Source organism: Corapipo altera, unplaced genomic scaffold (assembly GCF_003945725.1).
Source record: "Corapipo altera isolate COAL_440 unplaced genomic scaffold, ASM394572v1 2c, whole genome shotgun sequence".
Classification (NCBI taxonomy): domain Eukaryota; kingdom Metazoa; phylum Chordata; class Aves; order Passeriformes; family Pipridae; genus Corapipo; species Corapipo altera.
In genome coordinates this window covers 3,912,792-3,929,659 of record NW_020884923.1, presented here as the reverse complement: position 1 = coordinate 3,929,659, position 16,868 = coordinate 3,912,792, and the positions used below count along the sequence as shown (strand labels likewise).

Sequence of the window (16,868 nt, the reverse complement as noted above, 5' to 3'; positions counted from 1 at the left end):
GGGTCAGGTAAATCCATCCTGGTAGACAAGTTGTTCTACAACATATTAATAGGGTCAGAGAGGTCTTTCAGCTTGCTCATGGCTCAGGGAGGCTCCTAAATTAGACAAGCATGAAAAAATTATTTTGCAGAAAATACTGTAAGCATTCAAAAGAAAGTTCAGCAATATCATTCACTGCCACCAAAACCAAAAAGGAAGGCAGAAACTGAAACTTGAAGCATGTCCTCAATTCTTGTCCAGCCGGCAGGGTTTTGCACCACGAAGGATGTGTGTGTCCTTCGCAAAGTTATTCAAACTTACACCACCTTTTAAAAGCTACCCAGGTCTGGCAAATTTCTTTTCTTTTTCACAGTGACATAAGTAATAGAACTGTATGAATTATTCCCCTGAAAATGCTATTAACATTTCAGTGTTAAAATTACACTGTGTCAAGTTGTAGACAAAAAAAAAAGGTTGAATTTGTAGAGTACAGAAAATTTCTGTAGACTCAGTGCTTCTAGGATAGGATTAAAAAAAAAAGAAAAGACATCAAGACCACTTTTACTTATGTATCTAAATATTTATTTACCTTCCAGATGAAAAAAAATGAACTATTATTGTACTCTAATATGATCAGATTTTCTGAAATGTGGCTGTTACATAATGCAGCAATTTTATTTGAAAACAAATCTGTTTTTAATTTTGAGATCCAAAATTAATGTTAGCATATTTTATATCTCTTGCTCAAACACCTCAGAAACAATTTAAATAATTTTTGTAACATACTGTAATCTGCACCTTGAATGACAACCTCTACTCTGGTTATCAGCCTAGAGGGATAGGATAATACATAACCTCCTTGCTTCAAGAAGTATTTTATAATGCAAAATGTCACAGCTCTGTAAAGCAGTGCTAGCATATCTTAGCAAATTGTTGTATCAATGACATTTCAAAACTTCAGAGAATAGGAATTTTAAGATAAGAGATTAACAACATTCTGTTCTTGATTTTGCGGCACATAAAATTGTAACCCTTCCACCACTGCAGCTGAGAGCACCTCAGCTTCTTCAAAATCATCATATTAAAAATTAAAATTAAATTTTAAAAAGAAAGGAAAAGTCTAATTAGAAAAGCTTTTGCTTTTCAGTAACTGCTAGTGTAAACAATGTCCCCCACCTTTTCCCCCACTGAAATCCTCACTTGTTTCACCAGATTTCATGGGAAACAGTGATTGAGAAACTTGGTTCCAGGCTTTGGGCTCCTTGATGAAAAGATCAAACAAGACACATTTGAGCCACAGGTTGCACAGACCTCTTGTATCTGCATAGAGGAGCCCAGAGTCTTGCAGCTGAAAGGAAAAGCTGGAGAAGCAGGCTTCAGGTGATAGTTCATGCCAGCCTCTGGGACACAGGATTTCTCTCAACTACCTGAGCCAGGGGGACACAGACCCACCATCCCCAAATCTAAAGAATTTCTTAGTTTGGAAAAGACCTCTTTGATAATTAAGTCCATCCATTAACCCAGCACTAAACTAAGACCCTAAGTGCCATCTATACATGTCTTCTAAGTACCTCCAGGGTTGGTGACTCCATCACTTCCCTGGGCAGCCCATTGCAATGTTTAACAACCCTTTTGGTAAATGTTCTTTGTCAGATACAAAAGTACTTCAAAGCTGTAATAAAAAGTATTTATTTAATATATTCTAACATCTTGTTTTTTAACATCTGTTAATTTCATAATAATTATATCTGTTCATTTTTTTTTGGTGCCAAGACTCTTGAAACATACCTTTCAGGAGCTGAAATATTGCCAGCCATTTCTTTCACTCTGGCAGCTACGATGCACACTGTTCAGAAGGTTGATTTCAATACACTTCCCCAGTGCTTCGAGACCTCTGTTTATAACTTCCTTCTTGGCCCTATCCTGCAGTGCTTAACTCTATCAGTTCTCATCAACACAACAGATTAGATTACTGAGCCCTGACAGCCTGTAGAAAAAGACTCAGTTTGAGGTACCATGCTATCTGTTCTGCTTTTCCTGATGCCAGTGGCTGCTCTGTAGAAGAGTTGCAGCTGGGAAGTTTTGTATTTGTTTGTTTTAAGGGTGGTCCCATATGGATAAATAATTATGTTCTCCAGACATGATCTGACTTGGCTGCCAACGCATCGGTCCTGTTACATTGCTATACCATCATGTCTCACTTGTCTTTGATAAATTACTGAAGCAGGTACACTCCTAAAAGCCACCTGGGAACTGCTGATTGTATACATACATATTTAGCAAGGTGACCTTCAGATACCGAGGTGCTCAACAGCAAAGGGTCATATGATCCATTTAATATATTGATTATTTTTATTTCAGAGGTTGCTGCATAGTCCAAGTGCCCTAATGATTAAGAGCTTCCCTTCTAACTCCTAAACTACTTTTTTAAATAGTTTATAAAATTACCCTTTCATTTAATGAGGTATTCATTAAAGAAGGGAAAAAACCCAAAACACAAACCCACACTAAACCAGCACCAGAACCTCAATAAATGCCAAAAAAAGTTTTTCAAAGTTCAAAAAGCAACTAGTGCAAGTAAACAAAGCAATAACCAGTTATGATCCATAAATAAGTAAGGGGAAAAACACAGCCTGCAATCTCTTTCATAAGCAAGAAGAAACAAGTGTGATAGTGACTGAAATGGATTGTAAAAAAGCAGAGACACAGATAAAGCAAAGACTTAACCTAGTCAGAATTAAGCAAATATTGAAGAGGTCCATAAAAAAAAAAAAGGGGGTAAATTTCTATTCACGTTGAAGGCCACTGTAAACCTCATTAGGTCATCAATTTTATCATTATTTTGACAAGTCAGTAAATACAAAAAGGAAACAAACCCAAACCCAATCAGACTTACAAAGAATACTGGAGTACCTACTCTGCTGTTACCACTGAATGAGCTAAGGAGCGAGGGACACAAGCAAACAGGCATTACTGGCAAACAGAGGGACGGGAGCTGCACTGGAGAGCAGTGCTAAGTCTGGACAACATTCCTTCTTCACTATACCTGCCAGTGCCTGGGAGACACAGCCCAGGCACCCCTGAAGAAAGTCAGGTTACAACTCATACCTTCAAGGCACCATTTAAACTCTTTTGTTGTAGCACCGCATTGAGCTATGCTGGCATTGTGCAGCTCAGGACTGGCTTTCTGTCCTGCTATGTGACACAGCTGTACCTGCCATAGCAGTGGGGGATCACATTTTGGGCAGGCACATCAGCATAGAGATGGTCCCAACACCTGAAGAAAAGCAAGGAGATGGTGGGCTATGGAAAGAAAACTACCATGTCAGTACCATAGCTGACCCATGGTGAAACCAAAAGCTTTCATTTTGTCAGTGCTGGAACTGGAAGAGATTTCAGCACATGTAGACACAAGTAAATGCCAGATGTTGTATCGTACTTTCCACCACACATTGCTGTAATTCCTTCTGCAAGCAATGTCTGAAGAGTTTATTTCTACACATAAAAGTTACTTCCAAACTGATTTTCAACTGACCAAGACAGTACGAAACACGTTACTAAGGTTAGTAACTGCTCTCCTGACCTGATTTAATAAAATCATTAACCTAGATCCAATTAGACACTGTTCGAAAACCAAATTATAAGAAATGTATTTACAGACTTTTACTACAGAAAAAGCTGAATCATTGAATAATTCAAAAATATCAACACATTCCACTTGATCTCAATTTGATGAATTTATTTATTTTGTAAGTTTGATACACTGCTACTTTCTCCTGTTTAAAGTCCTGAAAAGCACTCCTGTAGGAGTTGATATTAGTCCACACATTTTTACTTTTTCTTTTCAAATTAAAGTAAATGATAAAATCTCCATGTTGAAGCACAAAAAAAGTTGAGAAAACCACCACCACTTTATGCCAGATTAACCAAGTAGAGTTAATCAGAGAAGTTTTCACATTTGAACAAGTAGATATAAAACAGATATAAGTAAATACACATACAGTAGAGTCAACCGCTTTGATTATATTTTCTATAACCCACAAGATATGTCTAGAAAAGACTCACAGAGGAAAAACAATTGAGAGCTCAGACAGCTAATTAATACTGATAATTTAACTTGTACTCAAACACACCACTTACTGCCACCTGTACTCCGTCAAGAAGTAGATGGTGACAGTTCTCAAGCAGTGCTAGTAAATTATTTTCATTTTGTCCTTTCTCTCATAAACAAAACATCACAGTGACAGGAGCTGCTTGACCTACTTTCTAAGGAAGAGATTTCCAAAGAAGCACAGCCCCACCTCCATTGTTCCCGATTTCTGCTCTATTTTCTTTATATCTCCAGTATGTGCAAGAGCTCACAAACCAGCTACTAAACTGACATGCAGGTCTTTTCCCACTGTGTCATAGATGTGTAAAATTAACCTCACCTATTCTTTTCCCAGATTATGAATTTTAATGTATCCATATACTCCATTAGTAGAGCCCCACAACTGCAGAGAAAACACAGACAATGCTAGTTTATCCCTTATCACAGTAGGCCATGAGACACTTGTTTTCCCCAGATTTTAGGGACCTACCAAACTTCAGCAGACTGCAGAAGAGGTCTGACAGACTTTCTGTGGATATCATAGAAGTGAAGTAACCTGGAAAAGTCTGTTTCTCTAACTTGTTAATAATTTTTTTAACTGTGTTATTCATGTATGAACAGCTACAAGTCCTGAAGTCATAAAATGTCATGAGGCTTCCCTTTGAAACCTCAATGTCAGCTACTGTCGGGCAGCTACACTTTCACAATAGCTAGCCTTGTTTTATCTTTGTCTTTTGTTTCCCTGTATGCCTGTTCCTTCCATTTTTCTGCACCTCAAGACCCTCTGAAACAACTACAGTCTTTTTCTATCGAGCTTGTGCCAGGGAACAACGACCACCGTCATTTCAGTGTACTCCGGAGAGCATGATCTCTGGATCTCTACAGAAATTAAGTGGGTTACAGCCAACATATAGATGCTCCCATATTTGGAAGCAAAATTCTTTTGCCACAACAGAGGCACTTTGAAGCTCTCACTTCTTCTGCTTAGTACAATTCCTCACAGAAACTGGGTAGTACATGAAGATTCAGACTGTAACAGTTAATCATGGATAATGGGTTCATTATATCGGAATCCATACCCATATTAAATGGGGGGGAAAGGATATGGGTTATTTTTTAATTAACATAATACAAAACTCCCCTCTGGAAAAAAAAATAGTTTTACAATAAATTTATTGGAAAAGCAACATAGATTTAGTTACTAGGTGGCAAAAACGCATTCAGAATTGTTATTTTGGGATGCTGGAAAAAGTTAACATGAGTTTGGGAAACATACAAAGAAACTCAGTTTTCAAAAACTTCCTAGAAACTCATAGATCCTAAGAATGAGTAGGGATGGCCAAAATATTCCTAGAAGATAGTGACCTCTGTGCTGCCTGAGGCTCAGACGCAGGGGAAGAGGGAAAGGCAGAGCACATTCAGCTTCAGTGTGCTATAACCTTTCTCAAGTCTGGTGATTCAGTGCTGTTCCTGGCTGGGATAGCAAATCACACCATCATAAAACCATTTCTCCACTTGGCTGATTTTTCACCCATCACATCAGGAAACTGAAACATTACGTTTTATGACATAATTAGAGAATTTGAAAAAAAAAATTATAGCTTTATAGTTCTTCAAGTCTGAGAAGTGTCTAATTATTCCAATAATTTAGACCAGACTGAGCACAGGTAGGCAGCTTTTTAAGTGTGTTGTATCACATACCTTTGAACTAAAGCATTCTTTGCAGCAGAATAACCAGACAAAGAAAAATTTCTTCTCAATGAATATTGGTGTCTTGCTTTGACTCTCTTCTCCTACATGGCCAATTTAAGTAAAGGGGGAGGAAAAACAGAGGAAAAGTAAATGAGCTTTATTTCAGTCCTTCAAATAATCAGGAGCTTATCAGTAATCACACACTGTATAATCATGAATTCAATCCAAAATGCATAGAACACTTGGAGCAAAAATAAAAGTCAAACATAATCAAAAACTGTCAACAATTATATGGCTCACAGAAATGTGGTATAAAAGCAACAGCATAAAACACAGTTAAGAAGGAAGGTTTATAGCTTTCTTTAACCAAATAGAAGGGGAAGTCAGTGCTAGCAGTCTCATAATACTCAGTGAGGTGATGATAATATGACAGTATTATTTATCCTCTGAACTAACAATGACTCTCTGTGAACAAATGAATTAGTCCTTATCTTATAAATTGCTCAGGATTATAGACATATGTAACAGCAGAGGATGCATGCAGCCCTCCCATGGACAGCATTGCAGTTACAGGCTTCTTGCTTTCATCTGTGTCACCCACAAAAGACTGGGAGCACAGGATGACACCACCCCATGTGGAGTCACCTCGCCCATCCTAAACAGAGAATTTAAATCACCCCTTCCCAAAGCCAAATCCTTTTAAAAATAGCCAAAGGTTATCTGTCTGTCATGTCCAACTAGACTGCACCCAAATATAACAGATAAGAAGTTCTCCATTTTGTGAGAAAACCTTCTTTGTTTTTAAGAATACCCTGTCTTGCTTAGTCACAATGTTAATATATTTCACAGATATTTAAACAGTGTCCTCTACATACACCATAAGGTTTCTATTTACTGGTTTATCCTCATTGTGCACAGGATAGAGAACTGGCAAATTTCAAATTAAAAAAAAAATCTATTGTGAATAATTTCTCCTCATTTAGGCTCTAGTTCTTCTGGTGTTAAAAATTTGTATTAGAACTTTAACAAATCTGGTGAGCTTGTGCCTGAATCAGCTCTAGTGTATAAATTTTCCAAACAAAAGAAATCTATGAGTATTCCTGCTCCATAGCTGACTCACATTCAGAACATATGAATGATTATTTTATGACCTTGCTTGGAGTTAACATAAAGTAGAGTTGCAGTGCAATTTAAATTACTTCCAGCCCTCTTTTGGCAAGAACAACTTTTCATGTAACTAGCCCTATTCTTGAGAGACTTGATTTTCTAACACCAATACTTGAATTCATTTAATCAGAGCTTTTCAGACTCATTGCCGTCACCTGCTGTAGGTGCTAAAATGTTGCTTCAAACTGTTGTTGGACAGTTTCATGCCTCAATTCTCACGGGATTCATCACTTTAAGGCAGATCCTTCACCTCCTATCCCCGGCGTATAATCACACCCACAAATGCTCTATTCTCAAAAGCCTTCAACTGCTCTTTGATAGCAATGTAGCTGGGCAGCCTATCAAGCGATAAAACGATTTTCCTAATATAAAACAATGCTGCCTTCTTTTTCTAATACTGCAAAGACAAAATATCAGCAATCTTTCAGGCATGAAAAGGTAGACCATGTGATATTTTAAAACTTCTTCTATTTCTAAGTGGAATCATTTTCTTCCAGGCATTTGAAGCAAAGTCACCTGGAGGAGGGAACACAGCAGAGCCAAGCAACAAAACAGCTTAGAGGAAGAACTAGAGAACAGCAGACTGTATAGTTGAAATGGAGTAAAAAGTTTATAAGGCAAGATGTAACACAAGCTGAAATCTGGTCAGGATAACCCCAAATGACACAGTTTGTTTTATTATTACGAATGGCGGAAACCTTGGTGTTATCTCTTGTTCAAAACATTCCAGCCTTAAAGCATTGCATTGATTAGTTAGGACTACAGAAGAAAGTCTTGTATAATGAATGCAGTAAAGCCATTAACTTCACTTGGTTGAAGATGAAACCTTGACTGTAAGTATTAAGTCCTGAATAGAGCTATATATTTCTCCAGTGGGAAATAATTTCCGCACCACTAAAATGCCCACATTGCTGTGGTGAAACACTGACTATTTAACTAAGCACCAAAACATCCATTTCACTTAGGAGAGGAAATGAAGACTGTCTACTACAGATGATTAAACATATTAAACTAGTAAAGCTCTTCCCAAAGAGGACATGGCAAAGACATCAGAATTCAAAGGTTATTTGGTTAAAAGCCACTGTAGTGAGTAAACATAGGCAAGACACTAGTTTGATGCTACACTGAAGCACTGCTGTACTCTTACAGTTGATCCTGTGTAAGGCAAAAGAATCTAACAGAGACAAAGATTTTTATTAGTTCACTTAGTATAGGCAACATGAAAGGCAATAAGCAGCACAAGCTTGCCCAAAACAGAAAAGAATAGTAAAAAACTCCCAATAACATAATAAGGCAAAGATTGTTTAGAAGAGAGGTGACACAGGATTCAGTATAAGAGAAATTCCACTGCACAAAGTAATTAAATGGGTATTACTGCTATAAAGTACTGTTTTCCAGTAACAAGCAGAAAAAGTAGAAAATTATTCAAAAAGTCTTGCTTCTCCCAATTTTATTTTTTTTGCAAATAAACGCCTAGTTTTAATAAATTTAACATTCTGTTTATATATAAAAAAGGTATCAAGTAGCATGCAACATATAAAGTATGTTATTTTTGTGAGTGTCAAACCATTGAGTTTCTATCATCTTAAGAGACAGTTTTTGTGTACTTAAAATGTACAATCAATTTGAACAAGTGTGGTCACTCCAGAGATGCAATTGCTGCAGGTCCAACAAAATGAAATGAACTATAGGAAGCACTGAGGTTTTCGAGGTTATCTTGGCCTGTTTTTAAAATAGGAAATAAAAATGCTGCATGCACAGACAATTCCAGAGGGTAATATATCCCCATCTGTGATAAGTACCTAAGATAGATGTAAGAGAGGAACTGCCTTTTGAAGTTGTCTGCCTCTCCCCATTGCCAACTTAGGAAAAACAGGTGAATCCTGTCTTTATTTTAAGGATCTGAGTAATAAGAGATGCACAGTAACGGATTCAGAATTCAGATAAAGTATGCAATGGAAAAAAATTTTAAATTTTATTTTAAATGAAAGAGATTACTTTCCAAGTTTGCTCCTTTCCTCTTTTCTCTGCCCAAACAACTTATTTTTTAAAGTGCCCCTGTTTAATTTTAATTTTAATTTTATCTTTTTATGTATGTGCACATTTGTATATATACACACACATCACACCTAAAAAAGCATCAGTTAATGAAATACAGGAAATTGAGTTAAGATACAACACCATATATTAATTCTTAGAATGATGAATATTATGTCTCACTAAGCCAACCAGTCAAGGGAGGGGATTGTCCCGCTCTGCTCTGGGGCAGCCTCACTTTGAATATTGTGTGCAGTTTTGGGCACCACAATATAAAAAGTACACTAAGCTCTTAGAGAGCGTCCAAAGGAGGGCAACAAAGATGGTGAAGGTCCTTGAGGGGAAGCTGTGTGAGGAGTGGCTGAGGTGACTTGGTCTGTTCAGCCTGGAGAAGAGGAGACTGAGGGGAGACTGAGGGGAGACTTCTCTGCAGGATAAAAACTTAACAGAGAAGGATATTAAAGATGCTTTTGTCAAAAGCAACTCCCCAAAATACACTCAAAGTTTTGAGAATTTTATGCTAGTTTACTCCAACTTTGTTAATTTTCTGAAAAAGAAGAATATCAAACAGCATTTCACTGAAACCAGAGGGTCTGAAAAGGTGAACATTATTTACAAACAGTAGTTCTTGTATCAGAAACTATGACTGATGTACTTGTAAAAATCTGCACTTATCTAGTTTTCTAGCAACAGTTCTGATCTCAATTAGATAGTTCTATTCAAGCTAAAAAATTACCAATATCTATATTTTTATAGACAACAATAAAAGAAAAAAGGAAAAAAAAAAAAAAAACAAACCCAAAACCCAAGCCTTAGTTAAATTTCTGAAGAAATTTACTCAGATTTAATATAGACTTCATCTAAAAGCAATGAATGCAAAATTGAACTGTGGATGAACTGTGGATGATGAATTAAACTTATGCATCTTGTTCTCCTCCTTCTCAAGTACTTGATTAGTTTTTTCAAATGCCTAGATTTTGCTTCCCTGAGCTGAGAAATATAAATTGCTTATCAGAAACTCTATCTTTTCTACAACTTTGCTATTGCTGATGCTGGCCATGTGAATAATCAAAGTTAGAGGAGATACAGATGCATTTGATCAGTTGGAAATCACAGAACTGCAGTTATTCTTACCTGTTTTCTACATTGTGCTTTGCGAACGTACTTTTCAAATAAGTCTTAAAATTATTATCCTTAATTTGGGCACATCTCCTTATAACTATTCTCTGCTATTAGGAAAATTATATTATAACATTTGTATGTTGAAAATAATTAAAAATAAAATGAAAAATTAATTCTTACCTCATTGTAAAGGTAAATTTCAGCAGCCTACATTTGTGAACAGTTTCATCAATGAGCTGCTGATTGCACAAGAGGCAACAACTGACAGTAAATAAGGAGAGTGCTGACGCAGCTGATGGCAGTGTCTCTAGCTGGATAGATGTTTACACTCTCGAGGTTTAAGCCCACAGAAACCTCATGTCCTTCTCAGGTGCCAAGGTGGATTCATGTCACAGAATAAACCCCAGCACGAGTAGGGACCAGGAGAAGAGGGGACAGGCAGCCAGCAGAAGCCACATCTGCCCTCATCTGGGTGGGCAATGGTCCTGCCTGGAGTGGGAGGAGCCTTATAGTCAACATGTCCCTGGGTCTTACAAATACTCATAAGTATTCTAATTATTTAGATGATTGGATAAAAATTAATACAGTCTTCTTAAAACTACTTCTATTAACTATTATTTATTATGATTATCAAAGACTTGTTTTCCTCTGCCACAGGGCCATATAGTTATTAAATATCTCAATATCATCTTATTTTAAAATTACGGTCATCTAAAAAACTACTTTCAACATCTATATTTATATAATATAAACTTCCAAAGCTTCAAAATAATAAGCATTCAGAAAGAACCTTTGCCTGCTAAATATGAAAAAAAAAGAAAAAAATTGCTAATTGCTTTAAGAAACATACTTTTTTTCCCCAAAAAAGTTCCTATTGAACCATTTCTGTGAGAAACCTGGGAGATAAACTCAGGTTTCTCAGGGATATTGAAAGAACCACCTGACTTCAACAGTTAATGTCCACCAAATAGAGGCTGGATATATTTAGGGTTTTTTTAAAAGAAACAGAATTCCACTTTCATACACATTATTGGGTGATTAATCCTAGGTACTTTTTAGGTCCTCAATTTTTCTAGTAAGCATTTAGCATATTTTCTCAAGCTAGGTATCCAGAATTAAAACTGTGTAATTGATTACTCTGTAAACCAGGCTGCTGTGTAGGTCAGAAGCGTAAACAAGCAAGAGAGGCAACATCACAGGCAGTGATGCCATGTGTCTCCTGCTGCCAGCCCAGCCACCCTGAGGAACATGAAAGAATACCTGGCAGCAGATTTGCCTAGCACTTGCAGAAGCTGAAGTAAGCAAAATTCTGAGGTGAATCCCTAAAATCCATCTGTTGCCCCCAAGAGGAACCCAAAAGAAGTGGTGAGGATGCAGCTGCTGACATCTCCTGGCCTCCAGCACACAAGTGATGCTGGCCAGATCACCTGGACATGCATTTCAGTGCTGTGAGCACACCAGTATAAGAAAACAAACTAGTAAAGTCAACTCAGTTACAGATTTTCTAAAATAAAGCCACCTCTCCCTTCAAAATGATATATTTCACTGAGTTAGTTCCACTAATTTCATGCAGTTCAACAAGGTTTAACTTTAAGGGGAGAAGCCAGTGCTGCTTGGGCACCACAGGTAATTTATCACCAATACAGCTCTCCTAGATCACACACCATTTAAACACTTCCAGCTTTACAGGATCCTCCCCTATCAAACTGATAGTGGGTTGGATAGTACAATATCTTGGTTATCCATTGGAAACTTTATCCTCATAGCAGAAGAATAGGAAAAAAAAATCAAACAAACAGATTGGAAGCAATTAATATATTCTTATGTCATTAATTGTTAATGAGAAAAAATATAGATTAATATTCTAATTACAAAAAATAATCAGTTTACTAGTGTTTATTTGTGGCTTTTTTTTTTCTTGCCCTAAAAAAACTGGCAAGCCCTTAGTCTTTTGTAGAAAGTGGCTGCCATTGCTTTTTTACAGCAGCATAGTAGAAAAGCTAAAAATTAAATATTAATTCACTGAAATTATTTTCAAGCAAGTTTGCTGAAACTTTAAACCCAGTATTTTTTTAAGAGCCTGTTGCATTTAAAGAGCATAGAATTTAAACACAATAGTAACATTACCACAGAGCCTCTTCTCATTCGAAGTAGCTTCACAAAGTTACTATTTTTTTTTTTAAATGCAAAAAGCTCATAGAGGTAGTTACTTGGTAGAAACAGTTTATGAATTCAAACCTTTAGAAAGTGAAAATATTTTCTCCATTCAGATAAAGAAATTGTTTGCAGCAGTTCATTTAAAGCCAATACTTATCGCACTCACATTAGAAGGATGCTCTTTAAGAGGAAATAAAATGATGTAACAATCCATTGACTAACACATTAATCAGGACATGCTGATAGAGAATCATTAATCAAGATTCCCTACTAATAGAAAATCACTAGAAAAAAGCACATCAGCAGCAATGCCTCTTCAGTTACTGGGCCTTTCTTTTAAACCAATACCTAACTTTGAGGCCGGTTTCTCTGTAGCTTTCAAAGCTTCTGTGACATAATTTATTCAAGACTCTTGACATAGTGCAGTCCTTTTGGATCACAATATCAACTTGAAAATGAAGTACGCGAAGGCTCAGGGAAATGAAAGTAAAAGGGCAAAGGGGAGTTCTTATTTTATTTGAATGTACTGAAACATCATAAAAAACTAGTTTAAATTCACCCAAGCCAGAAGTTTTCAAGACAAATATTAACAGTTACTTCTTTGTTTCTATCTATTAGCTGCAGGCACCTCGGTTCAGGATATATATCAGTAGGATTGTGATTACTTTCATAAATAATATATGCTTCATTTTGATTCTTTCACTGTACCTGCTATGCCATTTATTCTGTCATCCAAACAAAGCCAATGATGTGTTCACACAGCTCAACTAGCAGGTGGTGTGGTCAGATGGACTCAGGTTCACTGAATGCATCTGTGTGAACTCTGATGGAGCAACACTCTAAGAAAACTCAGCGGCTGTCTAGAGAACTCTGAATTTCCAAAATAGGCAGAAAGCAATGGAAATAACAAAAATTGTTTGGTTTAAAAATTTTAATGATGATTTACAGTTAAAATGGAGCACTTCAGTTGCACCACTATCTGTAAACTGTGAGGAGCCTTCAGCACAGAGAGGCTGAATCAAGAGTTCAGAAGCAGAAATATCCAAAACATAAGCTTACACTGTTTAGTGTTAGTACAGGAGGTTTCAATACATGGTTTTTGACAGCTTGTTTTGAACTGAGAAGCTGAGATATAGGGCTAGGTTTTCTCCATGTTTTCTTCTCAATGCCTCTTTTTCTTTTTTTTCCTTTTTTTTAAAGTCAGGTAGTAGAACTGTAATCTTACCTCACAGTTGCTGTTTCTTCAAGTGATTGTCTATATGAAGTAGAATGAAAATACAGAAGGCACTCGACTGCTGATGTAGAATTTTGCATTTAGAGTATTCCTTCCTTGTAGAGATTCTATTGCTTTTTCACGTAAGTTTTTCTCAAATACCACCATGTCCATTTCATCATCTTAGCATACCTTTCTGTAGTAGGTTTTCCTAGTCTATCTAATGGGGTATAGGATTTGAGAATAAACTAGAAATATTATTATCGTTATTATTTTACAGATTCTAAATGTATATTAGTGTTTTGAATATTGTTTCTTCTCTTGTAGGGTTTGAATTTGACGAGTAAAGCTTACTTAGCCTCTAGATATCATTCTGCAATCTACTCTAGTAAAGGTAGAAAATCCTCTAGGTTTCACATTACATGTGGTGTCATTCAGTTTACTTCCAGATGCCCACCTTAGCTTTATCTGGTTAAAAAGAAGCAGTGGAGTAACTCACATTTGAGAACCTACATGAGCCTTGAGTGGATACAATAGTAAGGGGAGGGGATGAGGATGCCCTTTCACAGGCACATCCTCTTTGCTTGAATATTTTGACTGCAAAGAGGAACAATTCTAACAAATAAGACTGACAAAGCAGTGGTTTTTTTTAATTTTTAGGCCAATGTAAAATGACATTTCTTAAACAATTTAAGATCTCATCACATTTTTTTTTTTTCCAGTTTGGCCACAAAGGAATTGCTGTGGACTGCACTGGATTTTGTTCTCCTGGTGGCAAACACAGGGAATAAATGCAGTAAAATGTGGTGTAGCAGACCTCTGCAAAAGGAGACAAAATCCTGCAGTATTTACACATATGGGATAGACAGTTTTCTCTGTCTAAAGAAGTAAATTCTTCCACCAGACCTGTCACAAAGTCCTTATTTCATCATGAATCAATGCACATTTGGGATGCAAAAAACAGGCTCAGAAATGTATGGCACTCGCTGATAAGGAAGAAGACAAAAGAAAAGGTCAACTCTTTGGAGCAAATCTGCTAATTTGGCAAAAAAAAAAAAAGCCTGGTTAGGGAACAATGCAGAACTCAAAGAATACCCAGGGAAATGCCTTGCAGAATCAACAGGTGCTAGATAACGCATCAAACAACATCACTTTTTTTTTTTCCTCAATAATTTGCAGGTGGAAACAAGTGAGATAACGCTTTCTTTGCTATTTATCTGGCTCCCTAGTTTCAGAGTTGTGTGGTTAGTACCTGGGAGACATATACTTTGGAATGCAAAGCCAGCTGAAATTGGTAAAAGAGAAGCAGATAGAAGATGCCCTCCACAGGAGAGTTATATGACTGTCCATTTCAATCTGTAAATACCCATTTTCACCAAAAATAACAGTAACCAGTTTTGCTGGTAAACACCTCTATCCATTTATATGGAATATTTAAACACACCTTTCTATTATCTAGGTGCAAACACACCTCTAGAAACTTCATTGCTTCGATCTTTGTTCATTGAAGTACTTAAGCATATAATAAAACTGGCTTTGACTAATGCAACTATTCCATAAAATTCAGTATCATTCACAAACTTCAGTGTAAGAGCCAAATCTAAACACTTATAAAGGAGAAGAGTGAAACCATGGGGATTTTAACCTCAAATACTTAACCTGATATTTGGAGAGGAGACTCTGTCCTCTTTGGAGAGGGCTGTTATTTCTGGTGTAGTAAAGAGTAGCCAGTGGAACATTTTAAGATCCAAATTTGGTCTGTCAATGTGTTTAGCCAAATGAACAACTAGTGCTTTGGATTTCATTATTGTGTGTCTGGACACTGTAAATCAGAAGTGATAGTTCAGTTATAGTATGAGCAGCCTTGCTTTTAAAATTATTGTTTATACGATATTTAACATTGTTCACAGATACTAAAATCAGATTAATTGTAGGCACAAAACAGAGATGCAGTGCAAAAATAAAACTGAAAGCTCTTTCCAAATATTTTCTCCAATTATTTTTTCTCTGTGCTTTGTATTATATTTGCAACATGGTTACAGTTGTTTTGTTCTTAAATACATTGCAGTATGTGCCTTACTAAAAAAGAACAATTGCTTGAAATCTAATTTGAACTAAGACACACCACATGAAGGTGAAGATGCTTTGAAGCTGAAGGGAAGGATAACATTTCAAACTGTGTATCGGTATCTTTGCACAGCTCAAAAATCTTCCAAAAGAGAGAAAAATTCTGTATTATTTTTTGAACTTAAGTTTTTAAAACATTCTCAAACAGCTTACAAAAAAGAGTGCAGTTTATGTATTCAGTAAATTGACAACTCTAGGATAATCCACATGAAAACAATGGAAACAACATTTAATGTGGTCACTAAAAAACATTTACTTCCTTCTCTGAAGTACTTAATAGGTATGTACATAAACAAAACTCACCATGGACACGGAAGAGGAGAAGCATATATCATGTTTCAGTCGACTGTAAATCATCCAACTGGTAGTCCATTATAACATAAGCTGAAGAAAGATTTTGCCATAACCATAAAGATCTTAAAAAAAAAGAAAACACAGAAGATAATCAGACATTGAAGCACTGAAGTAGTGAAAATTGAGTGTTCCTTATTTAAAATACAGCTTTGCTGCTCTCTAAAGCACACTTTTAAAACAGTTACAAAAGAGCCTGTTGCACACCATCGCCATCCAGCAAGAGCTTCTCTTGCAACCACTGCAATGGTTTTTGCTCAGATACTTCATTTGCAGCTATTTTGCAGATTTTTTGATTTTCAGTTGACTTCAGGATTCAGATCTTTTATTCAGTGTTGTTTAATGATGTCAGCTTTATGCATCAGCATTTTACTCAAAACAACATTGTTCAGATGCTATTTTATTTTCCTTCTTGTTTCACTGATGCAGGACTTCACACACAAAATTCACATGCCAAAATTAACAACGGAGGTTAATGATGGGGAAGAGCACCACACGTGAGCAAGCAGTCTGTCTGGCCAGCAGCCTGGCACACACATCGGCAGGCAGCTGACAAAGCCAACACTTCTAACATGAGGTACGTGCTCTTGGGTTAAGAGCATGTGCAGAACAGGAAACATCCACCACCCCATCAACAGCAACTATTCCTATTAATTCCTTGTTTCTATTTCACTAAACAAGAAGGCCGGAGTGCTACAAAGCTTGTCTGAGGATCTGATCCCCAAGCTGCGTTTTTAAATGCTGCATTTTTAAACACTGCTGATGGGCAGAACAGCAAGAGAGCTGGGTTCCAGGCCAAGTGGCTATATGTCACTGAAAAACTTATTTGTTTTTTTGAAAACAATCTTGTTTTCTCCCAATTAATCCTTAGTAGGCCTTCTTGAAAGAATTTTTTAACGGAACCATTCTTTCATGGTTCCTTCAAATTCCCAG

The 16,868-nt window shown here is 36.6% G+C and overlaps 1 protein-coding gene across 6 annotated transcripts in view; it reads right to left on the bottom strand.

Moving 5' to 3' along the window:
* Positions 1 to 16,868, bottom strand: part of CHRM3 (cholinergic receptor muscarinic 3) — a 280,416-nt gene that overhangs the window by 180,756 nt on the left and 82,792 nt on the right. For 5 of the 6 annotated variants that reach the window (XM_027657360.1, XM_027657363.1, XM_027657365.1 and 2 more), the window contains exon 2: positions 15,888 to 16,000. In XM_027657360.1, coding sequence (XP_027513161.1) covers positions 15,888 to 15,912 — 25 coding nt within the window. In that variant the 5' untranslated portion in view covers positions 15,913 to 16,000. Of the gene's footprint in view, positions 1 to 15,887; positions 16,001 to 16,868 lie in introns of those variants that run through there. The other variant, XM_027657366.1, reaches the window with a different exon arrangement.